This window comes from Oncorhynchus keta, unplaced genomic scaffold (assembly GCF_023373465.1).
Source record: "Oncorhynchus keta strain PuntledgeMale-10-30-2019 unplaced genomic scaffold, Oket_V2 Un_contig_11071_pilon_pilon, whole genome shotgun sequence".
Taxonomy (NCBI): domain Eukaryota; kingdom Metazoa; phylum Chordata; class Actinopteri; order Salmoniformes; family Salmonidae; genus Oncorhynchus; species Oncorhynchus keta.
The window spans coordinates 35,001-55,000 of record NW_026277315.1 but is presented as its reverse complement, the minus strand read 5'-3'; the positions used below and the strand labels follow the sequence as shown (position 1 = coordinate 55,000).

Here is a 20,000-nt window from a genome sequence, read left to right as displayed (position 1 = left end):
GTTGTTGTTGTTTACTCTGTAATGTGTCGTTGTTGTTGTTGTTTACTCTGTAATGTGTCAACGTTGTTGTTGTTTACTCTGTAATGTGTCAACGTTGTTGTTGTTTACTCTGTAATGTGTCAACGTTGTTGTTGTTTACTCTGTAATGTGTCGGCGTGTGAAGTGAAACCACCTTTTTCTAAACTCTAAACTCGTTTTCCCCCAAGGTGGCGTACCGCAAGTACATGACAGTGCCCGCTCGACGCTCCATCCCCAACGTCACCAAGAGCACAGGGGTCCAGACCTCCCCGGACCTCAGGAGCCGTTACAAGACCTTTCCCATGGAGAGGAAGAAGGGCCACAGCCACACCAAGCATGTGGAGAGAGACAAGGGCCACAACAATGGGTTTGTTATCGACGTCAAGCACTCCAGAGCTGTGGAGAGTTTAGGGGACAGGGGCGCCTGCGGTGGAGGAGGAGGAGGACAGAGAACCAGAGCTGTGGAGAGTTTAGGGGACAGGGGCGCCTGCGGTGGAGGAGGAGGAGGACAGAGAACCAGAGCTGTGGAGAGTTTAGGGGACAGGGGCGCCTGCGGTGGAGGAGGAGGAGTAGTACAGAGAACCAGAGCTGTGGAGAGTTTAGGGGACAGGGGCGCCTGCGGTGGAGGAGGAGGAGGAGTAGTACAGAGAACCAGAGCCTTGATGCATACTACGGAGTGCATAGCTACGGTGGAGAAGCACTGTACAGACGACGTCCTCTACTCTGACTGTCTGATGCTCACAGACGGCCCCTCTCCCTCCAACACGCCCGACTCCAACCCACCGGCCACCGACTACCAGATCTGCAGCGTGGAGTCCAACCCCCTGGAAGGACTAGAACACAGGGAACTGGACTCCTCGGACCGTCCGGCCGGTAAACGGCAGCTGCTCCACTCTGAGGAGCCAGGCTCTAGCAGGACTCTGCCGGGGGACATGAGAGGGTCTTCCTCAGTCTCCAAGGTGACCGGCCCCATCTCCTGGAACTCTCTGACCCAGGTGGAGTGTCTGGAGAGCCCGACAGCACGGAGCAAACGAATGAAGGGACTGGAGATCAATGGACTACAGTCTCAGACTCTCCCGCGGGCCGCTGGCTGCACTACTCAGGCACAGTGTCATGAACCGGCAACGTTCTCATCACAGACGTTCTCGCCACAGACGCTGTCGGCCCGGACCACGGGGGAGGCGCTGGGCTGTAGGAGTAGCGGGGTCGAACCAGCGACCGTAGCGACTACGGGGGGAGTTAACCCCGGGGGGGTCTGTAAGCAGATAGTACCGGTACTGACTCAGAAAGGGGAGGGAGGAGAGGACGTGAAATCACAGCTTCAGGCCATGGAGAACCTGATCTCCTCCAGCCAGGAGACCATCAAGGTCCTACTGGGAGTTATACAGGAGCTGGAGAAGGGAGAGGCCCACAGAGAGGGGTAAGGAGGCTTTACTATCACTATCTATCTGATGTGTGGGATCTACAACCTACTGGGAGTATTACAGGAGCTGGAGAAGGGAGAGGCCCACACTGCATAGACTGGGTAGTGATCAGGGGACTAGTTATACTGGTTAACATGAGATACTGGGTAGTGATGGTGATCAGGGGACTAGTTATACTGGTTAACATGAGATACTAGGTAGTGATCAGGGGACTAGTTATACTGGTTAACATGAGATACTAGGTAGTGATGGTGATCAGGGGACTAGTTATACTGGTCAACATGAGAGACTGGGTAGTGATCAGGGGACTAGTTATACTGGTTAACCTGAGAGACTGGGTAGTGATGGTGATAAGGGGACTAGTTATACTGGTTAACATGAGAGACTGGGTAGTGATGGTGATCAGGGGACTAGTTATACTAACTAACATGAGATCTGAGAGACTGGGTAGTGATGGTGATCAGGGGACTAGTTATACTAGTTAACATGAGAGACTGGGTAGTGATGGTGATCAGGGGACTAGTTATACTAGTTAACATGAGATACTGGGTAGTGATGGTGATCAGGGGACTAGTTATACTAGTTAACATGAGAGACTGGGTAGTGATCAGTGGACTAGTTATACTAGTTAACATGAGAGACTGGGTAGTGATCAGGGGACTAGTTATACTAGTTAACATGAGAGACTGGGTAGTGATCAGGGACTAGTTATACTAGTTAACATGAGAGACTGGGTAGTGATCAGTGGACTAGTTATACTAGTTAACATGAGAGACTGGGTAGTGATCAGTGGACTAGTTATACTAGTTAACATGAGAGACTGGGTAGTGATCAGGGGACTAGTTATACTAGTTAACATGAGAGACTGGGTAGTGATCAGGGGACTAGTTATACTAGTTAACATGAGAGACTGGGTAGTGATCAGTGGACTAGTTATACTAGTTAACATGAGAGACTGGGTAGTGATGTGTTGCTGTCATATTTAAGTGTAACTAATTCAGGTGGTGTCCAATATCTTGTCCAACTGTCTGTATATCTGAAAGGAATAGTTAACATGAGAGACTGGGTAGTGATGTGTTGCTGTCATAACAGGTGGTGTCAATATCTTGTCCAACTGTCTGTATATCTGAACCCTCCCAGCCAATCAGCATGGAGTATTGGAATAACAACGCTCTCCCCCTCCTAGCCAAGCATGGAGTATTGAACAACGCTCTAGAATATACCCTCCTAGCCAATCAGCATGGAGTATTGAACAACGCTCTAGAATATACCCTCCTAGCCAATCAGCATGGAGCATTGAACAACGCTCTAGAATATACCCTCCCAGCCAATCAGCATGGAGTATTGAACAACGCTCTAGAATATACCCTCCTAGCCAATCAGCATGGAGTATTGAACAACGCTCTAGAATATACCCTCCTAGCCAATCAGCATGGAGCATTGAACAACGCTCTAGAATATACCCTCCTAGCCAATCAGCATGGAGTATTGAACAACGCTCTAGAATATACCCTCCTAGCCAATCAGCATGGAGTATTGAACAACACTCTAGAATATACCCTCCTAGCCAATCAGCATGGAGTATTGAACAACGCTCTAGAATATACCCTCCTAGCCAATCAGCATGGAGTATTGAACAACGCTCTAGAATATACCCTCCTAGCCAATCAGCATGGAGTATTGAACAACGCTCTAGAATATACCCTCCTAGCCAATCAGCATGGAGTATTGAACAACGCTCTAGAATATACCCTCCCAGCCAATCAGCATGGAGTATTGAACAACGCTCTAGAATATACCCTCCCAGCCAATCAGCATGGAGTATTGAACAACGCTCTAGAATATACCCTCCTAGCCAATCAGCATGGAGTATTGAACAACGCTCTAGAATATACCCTCCTAGCCAATCAGCATGGAGTATTGAACAACGCTCTAGAATATACCCTCCTAGCCAATCAGCATGGAGTATTGAACAACACTCTAGAATATACCCTCCTAGCCAATCAGCATGGAGTATTGAACAACGCTCTAGAATATACCCTCCTAGCCAATCAGCATGGAGTATTGAACAACGCTCTAGAATATACCCTCCTAGCCAATCAGCATGGAGTATTGAACAACGCTCTAGAATATACCCTCCTAGCCAATCAGCATGGAGTATTGAACAACGCTCTAGAATATACCCTCCTAGCCAATCAGCATGGAGTATTGAACAACGCTCTAGAATATACCCTCCTAGCCAATCAGCATGGAGTATTGAACAACGCTCTAGAATATACCCTCCTAGCCAATCAGCATGGAGTATTGAACAACGCTAGTAGAAGTGCGAGAGGAACCATGGAAGACCCAGCAGCATCACATTATGAATCACTCAGATATGATGAATCCTGTGGTCATGGTGTGTTTCACATACAGTAGAAAAGCCCGTGAGATGACCGTGGAATACCAGAACTCTGATTCAGAACTACTAGACTAGTCCATCTAGGTTGTATTGGTGGAATACCAGAACTCTGATTCAGAACTACTAGACTGGTCCATCTAGGTTGTATTGGTGGAATAGTGGAGCTCTGATTCAGAACTAATGGACTGGTCCATCTAGGTTGTATTGGTGGAATAGTGGAGCTCTGATTCAGAACTAAATAGACTGGTCCATCTAGGTTGTATTCCATCTAGGTTGTATTGGTGGAATAGAACTACAGAACTAAATGGACTCCATCTAGGTTGTATTGGTGGAATAGAACTCTGATTCAGAACTACTAGACTAGTCCATCTAGGTTGTATTGGTATCTGATTCAGAACTACTAGACCATCTAGGTTGTATTGCCAATCAGTGGAGCTCTGATTCAGTGATTCAGAATACTGGTCAGAACTCTGATTCAGAACTACTAGACTGGTCCATCTAGGTTGTATTGGTGGAATAGTGGAGCTCTGATTCAGAACTACTAGACTGGACTGTCCATCTAGGTTGTATTGGTGGAATAGTGGAGCTCTGATTCAGAACTACTAGACTGGTCCATCTAGGTTGTATTGGTGGAATAGTGGAGCTCTGATTCAGAACTACTAGACTAGTCCATCTAGGTTGTATTGGTGGAATAGTGGAGCTCTGATTCAGAACTAAATGGACTGGTCCATCTAGGTTGTATTGGTAGAGCTCTGATTCAGAACTAAATGGACTGGTCCATCTAGGTTGTATTGGTAGAGCTCTGATTCAGAACTAAATGGACTGGTCCATCTAGGTTGTATTGGTAGAGCTCTGATTCAGAACTAAATGGACTGGTCCATCTAGGTTGTATTGGTAGAGCTCTGATTCAGAACTAAATGGACTGGTCCATCTAGGTTGTATTGGTAGAGCTCTGATTCAGAACTAAATGGACTGGTCCATCTAGGTCGTATTTATCGAAGACAATGGAACAGAAGAGCAGATAAAGGGGATGTGAGGAAGTCCCCTTATAGGAGGTCTGTTCAGCACACGTTCCCCTGTCATACTGATCTTTAGAGAATAACACCCAAACAAACCCAAGGGTACTAAACGGGATGGGGGGAGACGACGACGACAACAGTCTAGCATCTATCTAACCACTGTATCTGTCACAGAGAAGTCAGAGTACTGACTGGGCTCTTTAAAAAGGGAGCATATCCTTCTCTGGGGGTTCTCTAGATATCAACAACAACAACAACAACAAACTGGAGCTATTCTGCTAGAGGACCAACCAATCATCTGGCTCAATTTGTCCGAAGTGGTTTGACGAGCCAGTCAGGTGATATCATGTAATCACAACAACAGGGTTAGTGTTTTATTGAGCCACTGCTTCAGATCCATCATGGCAATTCACTACAGGAAAACAAAAACCCCTCTCTCTTCAGTTCTTATTACCTGGCTGTCCTACAGTGCTGAGATGACAATACCGTGTGTGTGTGTGTGTGTGTGTGTGTGTGTGTGTGTGTGTGTGTGTGTGTGTGTGTGTGTGTGTGTGTGTGTGTGTGTGTGTGTGTGTGTGTGTGTGTGTGTGTGTGTGTGTGTGTGTGTGTGTGTGTGTGTGTGTGTGACACAGCACAATTGGCTGCAGTCCAGGAAGGGGATTAAAACAGACAAATCTCCTCCCAAAACTACTTAATTACTTCCCTTAGCAGGAGATGACTAGCTAGATACAGAACTAGACAGGCTGGTGTACATGTTAGTGGCAGCTCTCTCTGTGTGTGTGTGTGTGTGTGTGTGTGTGTGTGTGTGTGTGTGTGTGTGTGTGTGTGTGTGTGTGTGTGTGTGTGTGTGTGTGTGTGTCTCTCTCCGTGTGTGTCTGTGTGTGTGTGTGTGTGTGTGTGTGTGTGTGTGTGTGTGTGTGTGTGTGTGTGTGTGTGTGTGTGTGTGTGTGTGTCTCTCTCTGTGTGTGTCTGTGTGTGTGTGTGTCTGTGTGTGTGTGTGTGTCTGTGTCTGTGTGTGTGTGTGTGTGTGTGTGTGTGTGTGTGTGTGTGTGAGAGAGAAGCGTGCTCCTCAGCCTTAAGTGTCCCTCATTAGCTTCTGAGATGGAGCGATCAGATAAGACACTCGAGGAAGGTGTCGTCACGTGTTTTGTAAAGCAGAGGTCCTCTGAGTTGGCGCCAGTTACGGGCTGAATAAGGAGGAAGTGGTCGTAGCTGAGCAAGGAGAGGTCCTCTGAGTTGGCGCCAGGTACGGGCTGAATAAAGAGGACGTGGTCGTAGCTGAGCAAGGAGAGGTCCTCTGAGTTGGCGCCAGGTACGGGCTGAATAAAGAGGACGTGGTCGTAGCTGAGCAAGGAGAGGGACGTCCTTTACACCTGAGCTAAAGGCAGTTGACCCTCGTGCTTAGCAGGATGTCCTGGAAGAACCATTACCTTATCATTACCCTTCATAGATACATTATCTCCAGCAGTAATATGAGGAAGCGGTTAGCCCACTCGACACTTAAACCGCTGTGATACAGCCTGGATTCGAACCAGCGTGTCTGTAGTGACGACTCTAGCACTGAGATGCAGTGTATTAGACCGCTGTGATACGGCCTGGATTCGAACCAGCGTGTCTGTAGTGACGACTCTAGCACTGAGATGCAGTGTATTAGACCGCTGTGATACGGCCTGGATTCGAACCATGGTCTGTAGTAATGCCTCAAGCACTGAGATGCAGTGTATTAGACCACTGTGATACGGCCTGGATTCGAACCAGGGTCTGTAGTGACCCCTCTAGCACTGAGATGCAGTGTATTAGACCGCTGTGATACGGCCTGGATTCGAACCAGGGTCTATAGTGACGCCACTAGCACTGTGATGCAGTGTATTAGACCGTGGTGATACGGCCTGGATCCGAACCAGGGTCTGTAGTGACCCCTCTAGCACTGAGATGCAGTTTATTAGACCGCTGTGATACGGCCTGGATTCGAACCAGGGTCTGTAGTGACCCCTCTAGCACTGTGATGCAGTGTATTAGACCGCAGTGATACGGCCTGGATTCGAACCAGGGTCTGTAGTGACCCCTCTAGCACTGTGATGCAGTGTATTAGACCGCGGTGATACGGCCTGGATTCGAACCAGGGTCTGTAGTGACCCCTCTAGCACTGTGATGCAGTGTATTAGACCGCGGTGATACGGCCTGGATTCGAACCAGGGTCTGTAGTGACCCCTCTAGCACTGAGATGCAGTAGACCGCTGCGCCACTCGGGAGCCATGACGACCTCGACACTTGACTATTTCATATGACTCATGTAGCAGTAGTATTTAGTACAACGTAGTAACTATAGCCTGGCTTTCATTCACCGGCAGACATACTGAAGTTGCATAATTGTATTTTTTGTTAACGGGAAAATACGGCCATTATTTCAATTTCTTGAAACGTTTCTGTTTTGGAGATGAGGTTTTTAAAAATCGCACAAGGACTATGGTGAGGCTCTCTGATGTCCTGTGGTAAACTGTTATATGAAGAAGCAGTAACTTAACATTGTAAACGTACATTGAGTTGTAAACGTACATTGAGTAATGTAAACGTCTGATACCGAGTGGAACAGCTGGTAGAATGTGGACAGACCGTCTCCTGTCCAGCAGATAGATGGTTTTTCTTCTCCACAACCCCAAAGCAGAGATTCTAATGTTTGTGTCGTCACGCTACGTTAGAAACACATCCCCGCTCTGTCAGAAATGTCAGCAGTCCAAACAGGAACAGCCCAAACAGGAAGAGCCCCGCTCTGTCAGAAATGTCAGCAGTCCAAACAGGAACAGCCCAAACAGGAAGAGCCCCGCTCTGTCAGAAATGTCAGCAGTCCAAACAGGAACAGCCCAAACAGGAACAGTCCCGCTCTGTCAGAAATGTCAGCAGTCCAAACAGGAACAGCCCAAACAGGAACAGTCCCGCTCTGTCAGAAATGTCAGCAGTCCAAACAGGAACAGCCCAAACAGGAACAGTCCCGCTCTGTCAGAAATGTCAGCAGTCCAAACAGGAACAGCCCAAACAGGAACAGTCCCGCTCTGTCAGAAATGTCAGCAGTCCAAACAGGAACAGCCCAAACAGGAACAGTCCCGCTCTGTCAGAAATGTCAGCAGTCCAAACAGGAACAGCCCAAACAGGAACAGTCCCGCTCTGTCAGAAATGTCAGCAGTCCAAACAGGAACAGCCCAAACAGGAACAGTCCCGCTCTGTCAGAAATGTCAGCAGTCCAAACAGGAACAGCCCAAACAGGAACAGTCCCGCTCTGTCAGAAATGTCAGCAGTCCAAACAGGAACAGCCCAAACAGGAACAGTCCCGCTCTGTCAGAAATGTCAGCAGTCCAAACAGGAACAGCCCAAACAGGAACAGTCCCGCTCTGTCAGAAATGTCAGCAGTCCAAACAGGAACAGCCCAAACAGGAACAGTCCCGCTCTGTCAGAAATGTCAGCAGTCCAAACAGGAACAGCCCAAACAGGAACAGTCCCGCTCTGTCAGAAATGTCAGCAGTCCAAACAGGAACAGCCCAAACAGGAACAGTCCCGCTCTGTCAGAAATGTCAGCAGTCCAAACAGGAACAGCCCAAACAGGAACAGTCCCGCTCTGTCAGAAATGTCAGCAGTCCAAACAGGAACAGCCCAAACAGGAACAGTCCCGCTCTGTCAGAAATGTCAGCAGTCCAAACAGGAACAGCCCAAACAGGAACAGTCCCGCTCTGTCAGAAATGTCAGCAGTCCAAACAGGAACAGCCCAAACAGGAACAGTCCCGCTCTGTCAGAAATGTCAGCAGTCCAAACAGGAACAGCCCAAACAGGAACAGTCCCGCTCTGTCAGAAATGTCAGCAGTCCAAACAGGAACAGCCCAGGGCTGTCAGAAATGTCAGCAGCCCAAACAGGAACAGCCCAGGGCTGTCAGAAATGTCAGCAGCCCAAACAGGAACAGTCCCGCTCTGTCAGAAATGTCAGCAGCCCAAACAGGAACAGCCCAAACAGGAAGAGCCCCGCTCTGTCAGAAATGTCAGCAGTCCAAACAGGAACAGCCCAAACAGGAACAGTCCTGCTCTGTCAGAAATGTCAGCAGTCCAAACAGGAACAGCCCAAACAGGAACAGTCCCGCTCTGTCAGAAATGTCAGCAGTCCAAACAGGAACAGCCCAAACAGGAACAGTCCAAACAGGAACAGCCCAGGGCTGTCAGGTGAACACGTTACATCTACGCTCGCATGGCGTAAAATCCGTTCCTCATGTAAGTCAATGTGTTGTGTCAAAGTGCATTTAGTCTGGAGACGTTTGCCCTTTAGACGTGATGTGGAATGTTCTGCTGAAAAACCATGTTGCCCTTATTACACGTGATAAAACAGTAGAGAAACCGGGAGGCCATTATTACACGTGATAAAACAGTAGAGGAACTGGGAGGCCATTATTACACATGATAAAACAGTAGAGAAAACGAGAGGCCATTATTACACATGATAAAACAGTAGAGAAAACGAGAGGCCATTATTACACGTGATAAAACAGTAGAGGAACTGGGAGGCCATTATTACACATGATAAAACAGTAGAGAAACTGGGAGGCCATTATTACACATGATAAAACAGTAGAGGAACTGGGAGGCCATTATTACACATGATAAAACACTAGAGGAACTGGGAGGCCATTATTACACATGATAAAACAGTAGAGAAACTGGGAGGCCATTATTACACATGATAAAACAGTAGAGAAACTGGGAGGCCATTATTACACATGATAAAACAGTAGAGGAACTGGGAGGCCATTATTACACATGATAAAACAGTAGAGGAACTGGGAGGCCATTATTACACATGATAAAACACTAGAGGAACTGGGAGGCCATTATTACACATGATAAAACAGTAGAGAAACTGGGAGGCCATTATTACACATGATAAAACAGTAGAGAAACTGGGAGGCCATTATTACACATGATAAAACAGTAGAGAAACTGGGAGGCCATTATTACACATGATAAAACAGTAGAGAAACTGGGAGGCCATTATTACACATGATAAAACAGTAGAGGAACTGGGAGGCCATTATTACACATGATAAAACAGTAGAGAAACTGGGAGGCCATTATTACACATGATAAAACAGTAGAGAAACTGGGAGGCCATTATTACACATGATAAAACAGTAGAGAAACTGGGAGGCCATTATTACACATGATAAAACAGTAGAGAAACTGGGAGGCCATTATTACACATGATAAAACAGTAGAGGAACTGGGATAGGAAACGAATGGAACAAGTATATTTCACAGACAACGACATGTCAGAAGGAAGGGGGAGAGAAAGTGACGGCCGAGACATTGACAGTGTTTCTCCTAAACAAGAAAAGAGACAAGGTACACTATATATACAGCAGTATGGGAACGCCCCTTCAAATGAGTCGATTCGGCTATTTCAGCCATACCCGTGGGTGACAGGTGTATAAAATCGAGCACACAGTCATGCAATCTCCATAGACAAACATTGGTACTAGAATGGGCCTTACTGAAGAGCTCAGAGACTTTCAACGTGGCAACGTCATAGGATGCCACCTTTCCAACAAGTCAGTTCGTCGAATTTCTACCCGGTAAACTGTAAGTGCTGTTATTGTGAAGAGATAACGTCTTGGAGCAACAACGGCTATTGAAAAGTGGTAGGCCACGCAAGCTCACAGAACGGGACACCCGAGTGCTCAAACACACCGTGTGTAAAAATTGTCTGTCCTCGGTTTCAACACTCACTACCGAGTTCCAAACTGCCTCTGGAAGCAACGTCAGCACAATAACTGTTTGTCAGCAGCCGCACACCAGCCTAAGATCACCAGAGTAGAGGCTGTTATAGCAGCAATGTTCCTACATCTAGTGGAAAACCTTCCCAGAAGAGTGGAGGCTGTTATAGCATTAATGTTCCAACATCTAGTGGAAAACCTTCCCAGAAGAGTGGAGGCTGTTATAGCATTAATGTTCCAACATCTAGTGGAAAACCTTCCCAGAAGAGTGGAGGCTGTTATAGCATTAATGTTCCAACATCTAGTGAAAAGCCTTCCCAGAAGAGTGGAGGCTGTTATAGCATTAATGTTCCAACATCTAGTGAAAAGCCTTCCCAGAAGAGTGGAGGCTGTTATAGCAGCAATGTTCCAACATCTAGTGAAAAGCCTTCCCAGAAGAGTGGAGGCTGTTATAGCAGCAATGTTCCAACATCTAGTGAAAAGCCTTCCCAGAAGAGTGGAGGCTGTTATAGCAGCAATGTTCCAACATCTAGTGAAAAGCCTTCCCAGAAGAGTGGAGGCTGTTATAGCAGCAATGTTCCAACATCTAGTGGAAAGCCTTCCCAGAAGAGTGGAGGCTGTTATAGCAGCAATGTTCCTACGTCTAGTGGAAAACCTTCCCAGAAGAGTGGAGGCTGTTATAGCATTAATGTTCCAACATCTAGTGAAAAGCCTTCCCAGAAGAGTGGAGGCTGTTATAGCAGCAATGTTCCAACATCTAGTGGAAAGCCTTCCCAGAAGAGTGGAGGCTGTTATAGCAGCAATGTTCCAACATCTAGTGGAAAGCCTTCCCAGAAGAGTGGAGGCTGTTATAGCAGCAATGCTCCTACATCTAGTGGAAAGTCTTCCCAGAAGAGTGGAGGCTGTTATAGCAGCAATGCTCCTACATCTAGTGGAAAGCCTTCCCAGAAGAATGGAGGCTGTTATAGCAGCAATGATCCTACATCTAGTGGAAAGCCTTCCCAGAAGAGTGGAGGCTGTTATAGCAGCAATGTTCCTACGTCTAGTGGAAAACCTTCCCAGAAGAGTGGAGGCTGTTATAGCAGCAATGTTCCAACATCTAGTGGAAAGCCTTCCCAGAAGAGTGGAGGCTGTTATAGCAGCAATGTTCCAACATCTAGTGGAAAGCCTTCCCAGAAGAGTGGAGGCTGTTATAGCAGCAATGTTCCAACATCTAGTGGAAAGCCTTCCCAGAAGAGTGGAGGCTGTTATAGCAGCAATGTTCCAACATCTAGTGGAAAGCCTTCCCAGAAGAGTGGAGGCTGTTATAGCAGCAATGTTCCAACATCTAGTGGAAAGCCTTCCCAGAAGAGTGGAGGCTGTTATAGCAGCAATGTTCCAACATCTAGTGGAAAGTCTTCCTAGAATAGTGGAGGCTGTTATAGTAGCAATGTTCCAACATCTAGTGGAAAGCCTTCCCAGAAGAGTGGAGGCAGTTATAGCAGCAGAGGGGAGACCAACTCCATATTAATGCTCATGATTTTGGAATGAGATATTAGACGAGCAGGTGAACAAATGTTATTGGTCATGTAGAGGATGTTAGATATTCCCTGACAACAGTATGTGATTGGTTCTTACACATAAGAACGGATCCTAAAATAGCTGTTGTCCACGAGACCCAACTCTGTGTGCCAGTCCCCTGGGTTTACAGGAGTTGAGGGCCAGAGAGAGAGAGAGAGAGAGAGAGAGAGAGAGAGAGAGAGAGAGAGAGAGAGAGAGAGAGAGAGAGAGAGAGAGAGAGAGAGAGAGAGAGAGAGAGAGGAGAGAGAGAGAGAGAGAGAGAGAGAGAGAGAGAGAGAGAGCGAGAGAGAGAGAGCGAGAGAGAGAGCAAGAGAGAGAGAGCAAGAGAGAGCGAGAGAGCAGAGAGCGAGAGAGAGAGAGAGAGCGAGAGACAGAGAGCGAGAGAGAGAGAGCAAGAGAGAGCGAGAGAGCGAGAGAGGAGAGAGCGAGAGAGGAGAGAGCGAGAGAGAGAGATCCTCAATTGTCTCCCTAACTCAGGGATGTGCATGTTTAGGTCTCTCCTATACGGTTCATTATTCAGACGATCTGTACAGGACCTTGCCAGGTCGCTGGGGGATAAGGAGGAAGGGTGGAGAGGGGAATGAGGTGGAGGACACGGCTCGCCAGGGAGATAAGGAGGAAGGGTGGAGAGGGGAAGGAGGTGGAGGACAACGGCTCGCCAGGGAGATAAGGAGGAAGGGTGGAGAGGGGAAGGAGGTGGAGGACACGGCTCGCCAGGGAGATAAGGAGGAAGGGTGGAGAGGGGAAGGAGGTGGAGGACAACGGCTCGCCAGGGAGATAAGGAGGAAGGGTGGAGAGGGGAAGGAGGTGGAGGACACGGCTCGCCAGGGAGATAGGAAGGGTGGAGGGGGAGGAGGTGGGGACAACGGCTCGCCAGGGAGATGGAGAGGGGGAAGGAGGTGGAGGACAACGGCTCGCCAGGGATAAGAGGAAGGTGGAGAGGAGGAGGTGGAGGGCCAGGGAGAGGAGGTGGAGGACAACGGCTCGCCAGGGAGATAAGGAGGAGGGGTGGAGAGGGGAAGGAGGTGGAGGACAACGGCTCGCCAGGGAGATAAGGAGGAGGGGTGGAGAGGGGAAGGAGGTGGAGGACAACGGCTCGCCAGGGAGATAAGGAGGAGGGGTGGAGAGGGGAAGGAGGTGGAGGACAACGGCTCGCCAGGGAGATAAGGAGGAGGGGTGGAGAGGGGAAGGAGGTGGAGGACAACGGCTCGCCAGGGAGATAAGGAGGAAGGGTGGAGAGGGGAAGGAGGTGGAGGACAACGGCTCGCCAGGGAGATAAGGAGGAGGGGTGGAGAGGGGAAGGAGGTGGAGGACAACGGCTCGCCAGGGAGATAAGGAGGAGGGGTGGAGAGGGGAAGGAGGTGGAGGACAACGGCTCGCCAGGGAGATAAGGAGGAAGGGTGGAGAGGGGAAGGAGGTGGAGGACCGCTCGCCAGGGAGATGGAGGAGGGTGGAGAGGGGAAGGAGGTGGAGGACACGGCTCTCAGGGAGATAAGGAGGAGGGTGGAGAGGGGAAGGAGCTGGAGGACAACGGCTCGCCAGGGAGATAAGGAGGAGGGTGGAGAGGGTGAGTGGAGGGACAACGGCTCGCCAGGGAGATAAGGAGGAGGGGTGGAGAGGGAAGGAGGTGGAGGACAACGGCTCGCCAGGGAGATAGGAGGAGGTGGAGGGAGGATACGGCTCGCCTTTGAGGAAGGTGGATGCCTGGAGGGCGCTGGAAGATCACCGCCTGAAAGGAAGAGCTGTGACTAGAATCCCATATCACAGCTGTCTGACAGGAAGAGCTGTGAGAGTGGAAACTGTATATCACCTGTGTCTGAGGAAGGAAGAGCTGTGACTAAACTGTATATCACCTGTGTCTGAAAGGAAGAGCTGTGACTAAACTGTATATCACATGTGTCTGACAGGAAGAGCTGTGACTAAACTGTATATCACCTGTGTCTGAAAGGAAGAGCTGTGACTAAACTGTATATCACCTGTGTCTGACAGGAAGAGCTGTGACTAAACTGTATATCACCTGTGTCTGACAGGAAGAGCTGTGACTAAACTGTATATCACCTGTGTCTGACAGGAAGAGCTGTGACTAAACTGTATATCACCTGTGTCTGACAAGAAGAGCTGTGACTAAACTGTATATCACCTGTGTCTGACAAGAAGAGCTGTGACTAAACTGTATATCACCTGTGTCTGACAAGAGGAGCTGTGACTAAACTGTATATCACCTGTGTCTGACAGGAAGAGATGTGACTAAACTGTATATCACCTGTGTCTGACAGGAAGAGATGTGACTAAACTGTATATCACCTGTGTCTGACAGGAAGAGCTGTGACTAAACTGTATATCACCTGTGTCTGACAGGAAGAGCTGTGACTAAACTGTATATCACCTGTGTCTGACAGGAAGAGCTGTGACTAAACTGTATATCACCTGTGTCTGACAGGAAGAGCTGTGACTAAACTGTATATCACCTGTGTCTGACAGGAAGAGCTGTGACTAAACTGTATATCACCTGTGTCTGACAGGAAGAGCTGTGACTAAACTGTATATCACCTGTGTCTGACAGGAAGAGATGTGACTAAACTGTATATCACCTGTGTCTGACAGGAAGAGCTGTGACTAAACTGTATATCACCTGTGTCTGACAAGAAGAGCTGTGACTAAACTGTATATCACCTGTGTCTGACAGGAAGAGCTGTGACTAAACTGTATATCACCTGTGTCTGACAGGAAGAGCTGTGACTAAACTGTATATCACCTGTGTCTGACAAGAAGAGCTGTGACTAAACTGTATATCACCTGTGTCTGACAGGAAGAGCTGTGACTAAACTGTATATCACCTGTGTCTGACAGGAAGAGCTGTGACTAAACTGTATATCACCTGTGTCTGACAGGAAGAGCTGTGACTAAACTGTATATTACCTGTGTCTGACAGGAAGAGCTGTGACTAAACTGTATATCATCTGTGTCTGACAAGAAGAGCTGTGACTAAACTGTATATTACCTGTGTCTGACAGGAAGAGCTGTGACTAAACTGTATATTACCTGTGTCTGACAGGAAGAGCTGTGACTAAACTGTATATCACCTGTGTCTGACAGGAAGAGCTGTGACTAAACTGTATATTACCTGTGTCTGACAGGAAGAGCTGTGACTAAACTGTATATCACCTGTGTCTGACAGGAAGAGCTGTGACTAAACTGTATATTACCTGTGTCTGACAGGAAGAGCTGTGACTAAACTGTATATTGCCAGGGCAGCATGTGTATAACTATAATGTTCATTTGAATATCGACTCCTCTAGTTAGGGACCAATAGCGGTTCTGGACCGGTTCCCTGACTGACATTGTTGTGTACAGAGCGCTCTGTGAACTGCACAATGTCAATTGCTTTACAGTCAGCGAAACAGCTGAGTCTCCCTGTTCAGCTGGCGCTGGCCGCCAGGAGCTGAGATGGAGTGGGAGATCTGCCAGCTCATTTGCATAGGGAGTGACGTGCAACATTTTCTGGTCAAATCGATTTCCTCTGGACGCGAGACCCACCTGTCATATTAAAGAGGAGAGCAGCAGCATCGGTCTCATCTCACCACAGATATTACACTTTCAACATGAAACAAAAAAATAATAATAATTCAGTAGAATTGAACCAAAACCACTTTCTCTTGGTCACAGAGGGATGAAATCACTTCACGCTTAAAGCTTGTAACAAGTCTTCAGAGGACAGAACATTCTCTGTCCTCAGTTCTATGAGAGAGAGATGTGAAGGAGAGATATATAGATGTGAAGGGGAGAGAACAGAGAGAGAGAGATGTGAAGGAGAGAGAGAACAGAGAGAGAGATGTGAAGGAGAGAGAGAGAGATAGACATGAAGGAGAGAGAACAGAGAGATGTGAAGGAGAGAGAGAACAGAGAGATATATAGATGTGAAGGGGAGGAAGATGTGAAGGAGAGAGAGAGAGAGATGAAGGAGAGCGAGAGAGAGAGAGAGATATGAAGGAGAGCGAGAGAGAGAGAGAGAGATGTGAAGGAGATCGAGAGAGAGAGATGTGAAGGCAAGAGAGATAGACGTGAAAGAGAGAGATAACAGAGAGAGAGATGTGAAAGAGAGAGATAACAGAGAGAGAGATGTGAAAGAGAGCGAGAGAGAGAGATGTGAAGGAGAGCGAGAGAGAGAGATGTGAAGGAGAGCGAGAGAGAGAGATGTGAAGGAGAGCGAGAGAGATGGAGAGCGAGATGTGAAGGAGAGCGAGAGAGATGGAGAGCGAGAGAGAGAGATGTGAAGGAGAGAGAGATGTGAAGGAGAGAGATAGAGAGAGATGTGAAGGAGAGAGAGATGTGAAGGAGAGAGATAGAGAGATATGTGAAGGAGAGAGAGAGATGTGAAGGAGAGAGATGTGAAGGAGAGAGAGAGATGTGAAGGAGAGAGAGAGATGTGAAGGAGAGAGATGTGAAGGAGAGAGAGAGATGTGAAGGAGAGAGAGAGATGTGAAGGAGAGAGAGAGATGTGAAGGAGAGAGATAGAGAGAGATATGTGAAGGAGAGAGAGAGATGTGAAGGAGAGAGATAGAGAGATATGTGAAGGAGAGAGAGAGATGTGAAGGAGAGAGATAATAGAGAGAGAGATGTGAAGGAGAGAGAGAGAGATGTGAAGGAGAGAGAGAGATGTGAAGGAGAGAGAGAGAGAGAGATGTGTGAAGGAGAGAGAGAGTAAGCTGAGGCAGTGGCCTGGACACCCCATCAACACTATCCATCTCTACATCTGGGCAGTTTATTGAAGGGACCATATTCTTGCACTCTCTCTCTGAGATAGACACACACACACTCTCTCTCTCTCTGAGACACACACACACTCTCTCTCTCTCTCTCAGACACACACACACACACACACACACACACACACACACACACACACACACACACACACACACACACACACACACTCTCTCTGAGATAGACACACACACTCTCTCTCTCTGAGACACAGACACACACACAATCTCTCTCTGAGACACACACACACTCTCTCTCTGACACACACACACACACACACTCTCTCTCTCTGAGATAGACAGACACACACACACACACTCTCTCTGAGACACACACACACACTCTCTCTGAGATAGACACACACACTCTCTCTCTGAGACACAGACACACACTCTCTCTCTCTCTGAGACACACTCACTCTCTCTCTGAGACACAGACGCACACTCTCTCTCTCTCTGAGACACACTCACTCTCTCTCTGAGACACACACACACACACTCTCTCTCTCTGAGACACACACACACTCTCTCTCTGAGACACACACACACACACACACTCTCTCTCTCTCTCTGAGACACACACACACTCTCTCTCTGAGACACACACACACACACACACACTCTCTCTCTCTGAGATAGACACACACTCTCTGAGATACACACACACTCTCTCTGAGATAGACACACACACTCTCTCTCTCTGAGACACACACACTCTCTCTGAGACACACTCACAAACCAGCGGACAGGAAAGTAGACTTACGCAGAGGTAGAGCTGCACGATAGGGGCAAAACATTTCATAGGACCTTTTGGATCAAATATAGGTGATTTTACTTGAGATTCTAGAACAGAACAGTTGGATGAAAAGGTTGGAATCCGAGAACTAGAATGATCATTCTCATTTGGTGGTGGGAATACAGAGGGCCTGAGGAATGCAGTTTTGTCGGCATGACAACGAATGAAAAGGGGACTAAGCACACTGGACAATAATATAAACACAACATGTAGAGTGTCGGTCACATGTTTCATGAGCTGAAATAAAAAGACCCCCAGAAATTTTCCAAGAGCATAAAAAGCTTATTTCTCTCAAATGTTGTGTGCACACATTTGTTTACATGCATGTTTGTGAGCAGTTCTCCTGTGCCAAGATAATCCATCCACTTGACATGTGCGACATATCATGAAGCTGATTTAACAGCATGGTCACTACACAGGTGCACCTTGTGCTGGGGACAATAAAATACCACTAAAATGTACAGTTTTGTCAAACAACAAAATGTAAATTGTCTCAAGTTGAGGGAATGTGCAATTGACATGCTGACTGCAGGAATGTCCAGCTGAACTAATTACGTGTTAATTTCTCTACCATAAGCCGCCTAACTTTGTTTTAGATCATTTGTCAGTGGGTCCAACCAGCCTCATAACCACAGAGTACCTTGTAACCACTTCAGCCCAGGACCTCCACACATACGGTTTCTATTTCTTAAAGAACATTATTGAATTGTTGTTGAGGGGTTCCGCTAGCAGAATGTTGTCGAGGGGTTCCGCTAGCAGAATGTTGTCGAGGGGTTCCGCTAGCAGAATGTTGTCGAGGGGTTCCGCTAGCAGAATGTTGTCGAGGGGTTCCGCTAGCAGAATGTTGTCGAGGGGTTCCGCTAGCAGAATGTTGTCGAGGGGTTCCGCTAGCAGAATGTTGTCGAGGGGTTCCGCTAGCAGAATGTTGTCGAGGGGTTCCGCTAGCAGAATGTTGTCGAGGGGTTCCGCTAGCAGAATGTTGTCGAGGGGTTCCGCTAGCAGAATGTTGTCGAGGGGTTCCGCTAGCAGAATGTTGTCGAGGGGTTCCGCTAGCAGAATGTTGTCGAGGGGTTCCGCTAGCAGAATGTTGTCGAGGGGTTCCGCTAGCAGAATGTTGTCGAGGGGTTCCGCTAGCAGAATGTTGTCGAGGGGTTCCGCTAGCAGAATGTTGTCGAGGGTTCCGCTAGCAGAATGTTGTCGAGGGTTCCGCTAGCAGAATGTTGTCGAGGGGTTCCGCTAGCAGAATGTTGTCGAGGGGTTCCGCTAGCAGAATGTTGTCGAGGGGTTCCGCTAGCAGAATGTTGTTTCCGCTAGCAGAATGTTGTCGAGGGGTTCCGCTTGTCGAGCAGAATGTTGTCGAGGGTTCCGCTAGCAGAATGTTGTCGAGGGGTTCCGCTAGCAGAATGTTGTTGAGGGGTTCCGCTAGCAGAATGTTGTTGAGGGGTTCCGCTAGCAGAATGTTGTCGAGGGGTTCCGCTAGCAGAATGTTGTCGAGGGGTTCCGCTAGCAGAATGTTGTTGAGGGGTTCCGCTAGCAGAATGTTGTTGAGGGGTTCCGCTAGCAGAATGTTGTCGAGGGGTTCCGCTAGCAGAATGTTGTCGAGGGGTTCCGCTAGCAGAATGTTGTCGAGGGGTTCCGCTAGCGGAATGTTATGGAAGTCAGGTCCCGTCAACTCCAGTAATAACATGTAAAAGTATGAAAATGAGTGTAACAGACGGGCTCAGTGTCGTCTCAAAATATCGCAGCCTTTTTTTTGTGATTTGTAAAGAGTGTGCATGTCCATGTCGCAATTTAGATTCAAATGTCATTAAAGGTGAAGCTCTACAACACCTCGTTAATTCTTACTGGTGCTCTGACAACGGTCTGCTCAGGAAGCATGACGCCGCGGCCTGGGAGAGAGAGAGGAACTAACAAGGCTGTGTGTGTGTGTGTGTGTGTGTGTGTGTGTGTGTGTGTGTGTGTGTGTGTGTGTGTGAGTGATCGAGATGGAGCGTATGCTTTCCACCAGTCCTCCCCCATAATGTCATCGTCGAAGTGAATTCGCCGACTCCCACTACACGTACTGTCGTCATGGTAACGGACTATGCGTTGGAATTAAACGTCATCATACAGTATCAACGTCCCGAACCGATGAGCTTCAGATCGATACGTGTTTTACATAATAACAGAGACGTAACTTCACGGATCAATAAAACTAATTACATGTGAGAGGAACTTCCTGTCAATCAATATGCCGAACCAATCTAAACAATATTACCACTAGACCATCCAA

At 47.9% G+C, this 20,000-nt stretch overlaps 1 protein-coding gene across 1 annotated transcript in view; it reads left to right on the top strand.

Moving 5' to 3' along the window:
- LOC127917245 (inhibitory synaptic factor 2A-like) overlaps positions 1-20,000 on the top strand; it is a 49,149-nt gene that overhangs the window by 25,668 nt on the left and 3,481 nt on the right. Inside the window, exon 4 of the mRNA XM_052500529.1 lies at positions 207-1,438. Within this exon, the coding sequence (XP_052356489.1) occupies positions 207-1,438 (1,232 nt within the window). The remainder of the gene's footprint in view (positions 1-206; positions 1,439-20,000) is intronic.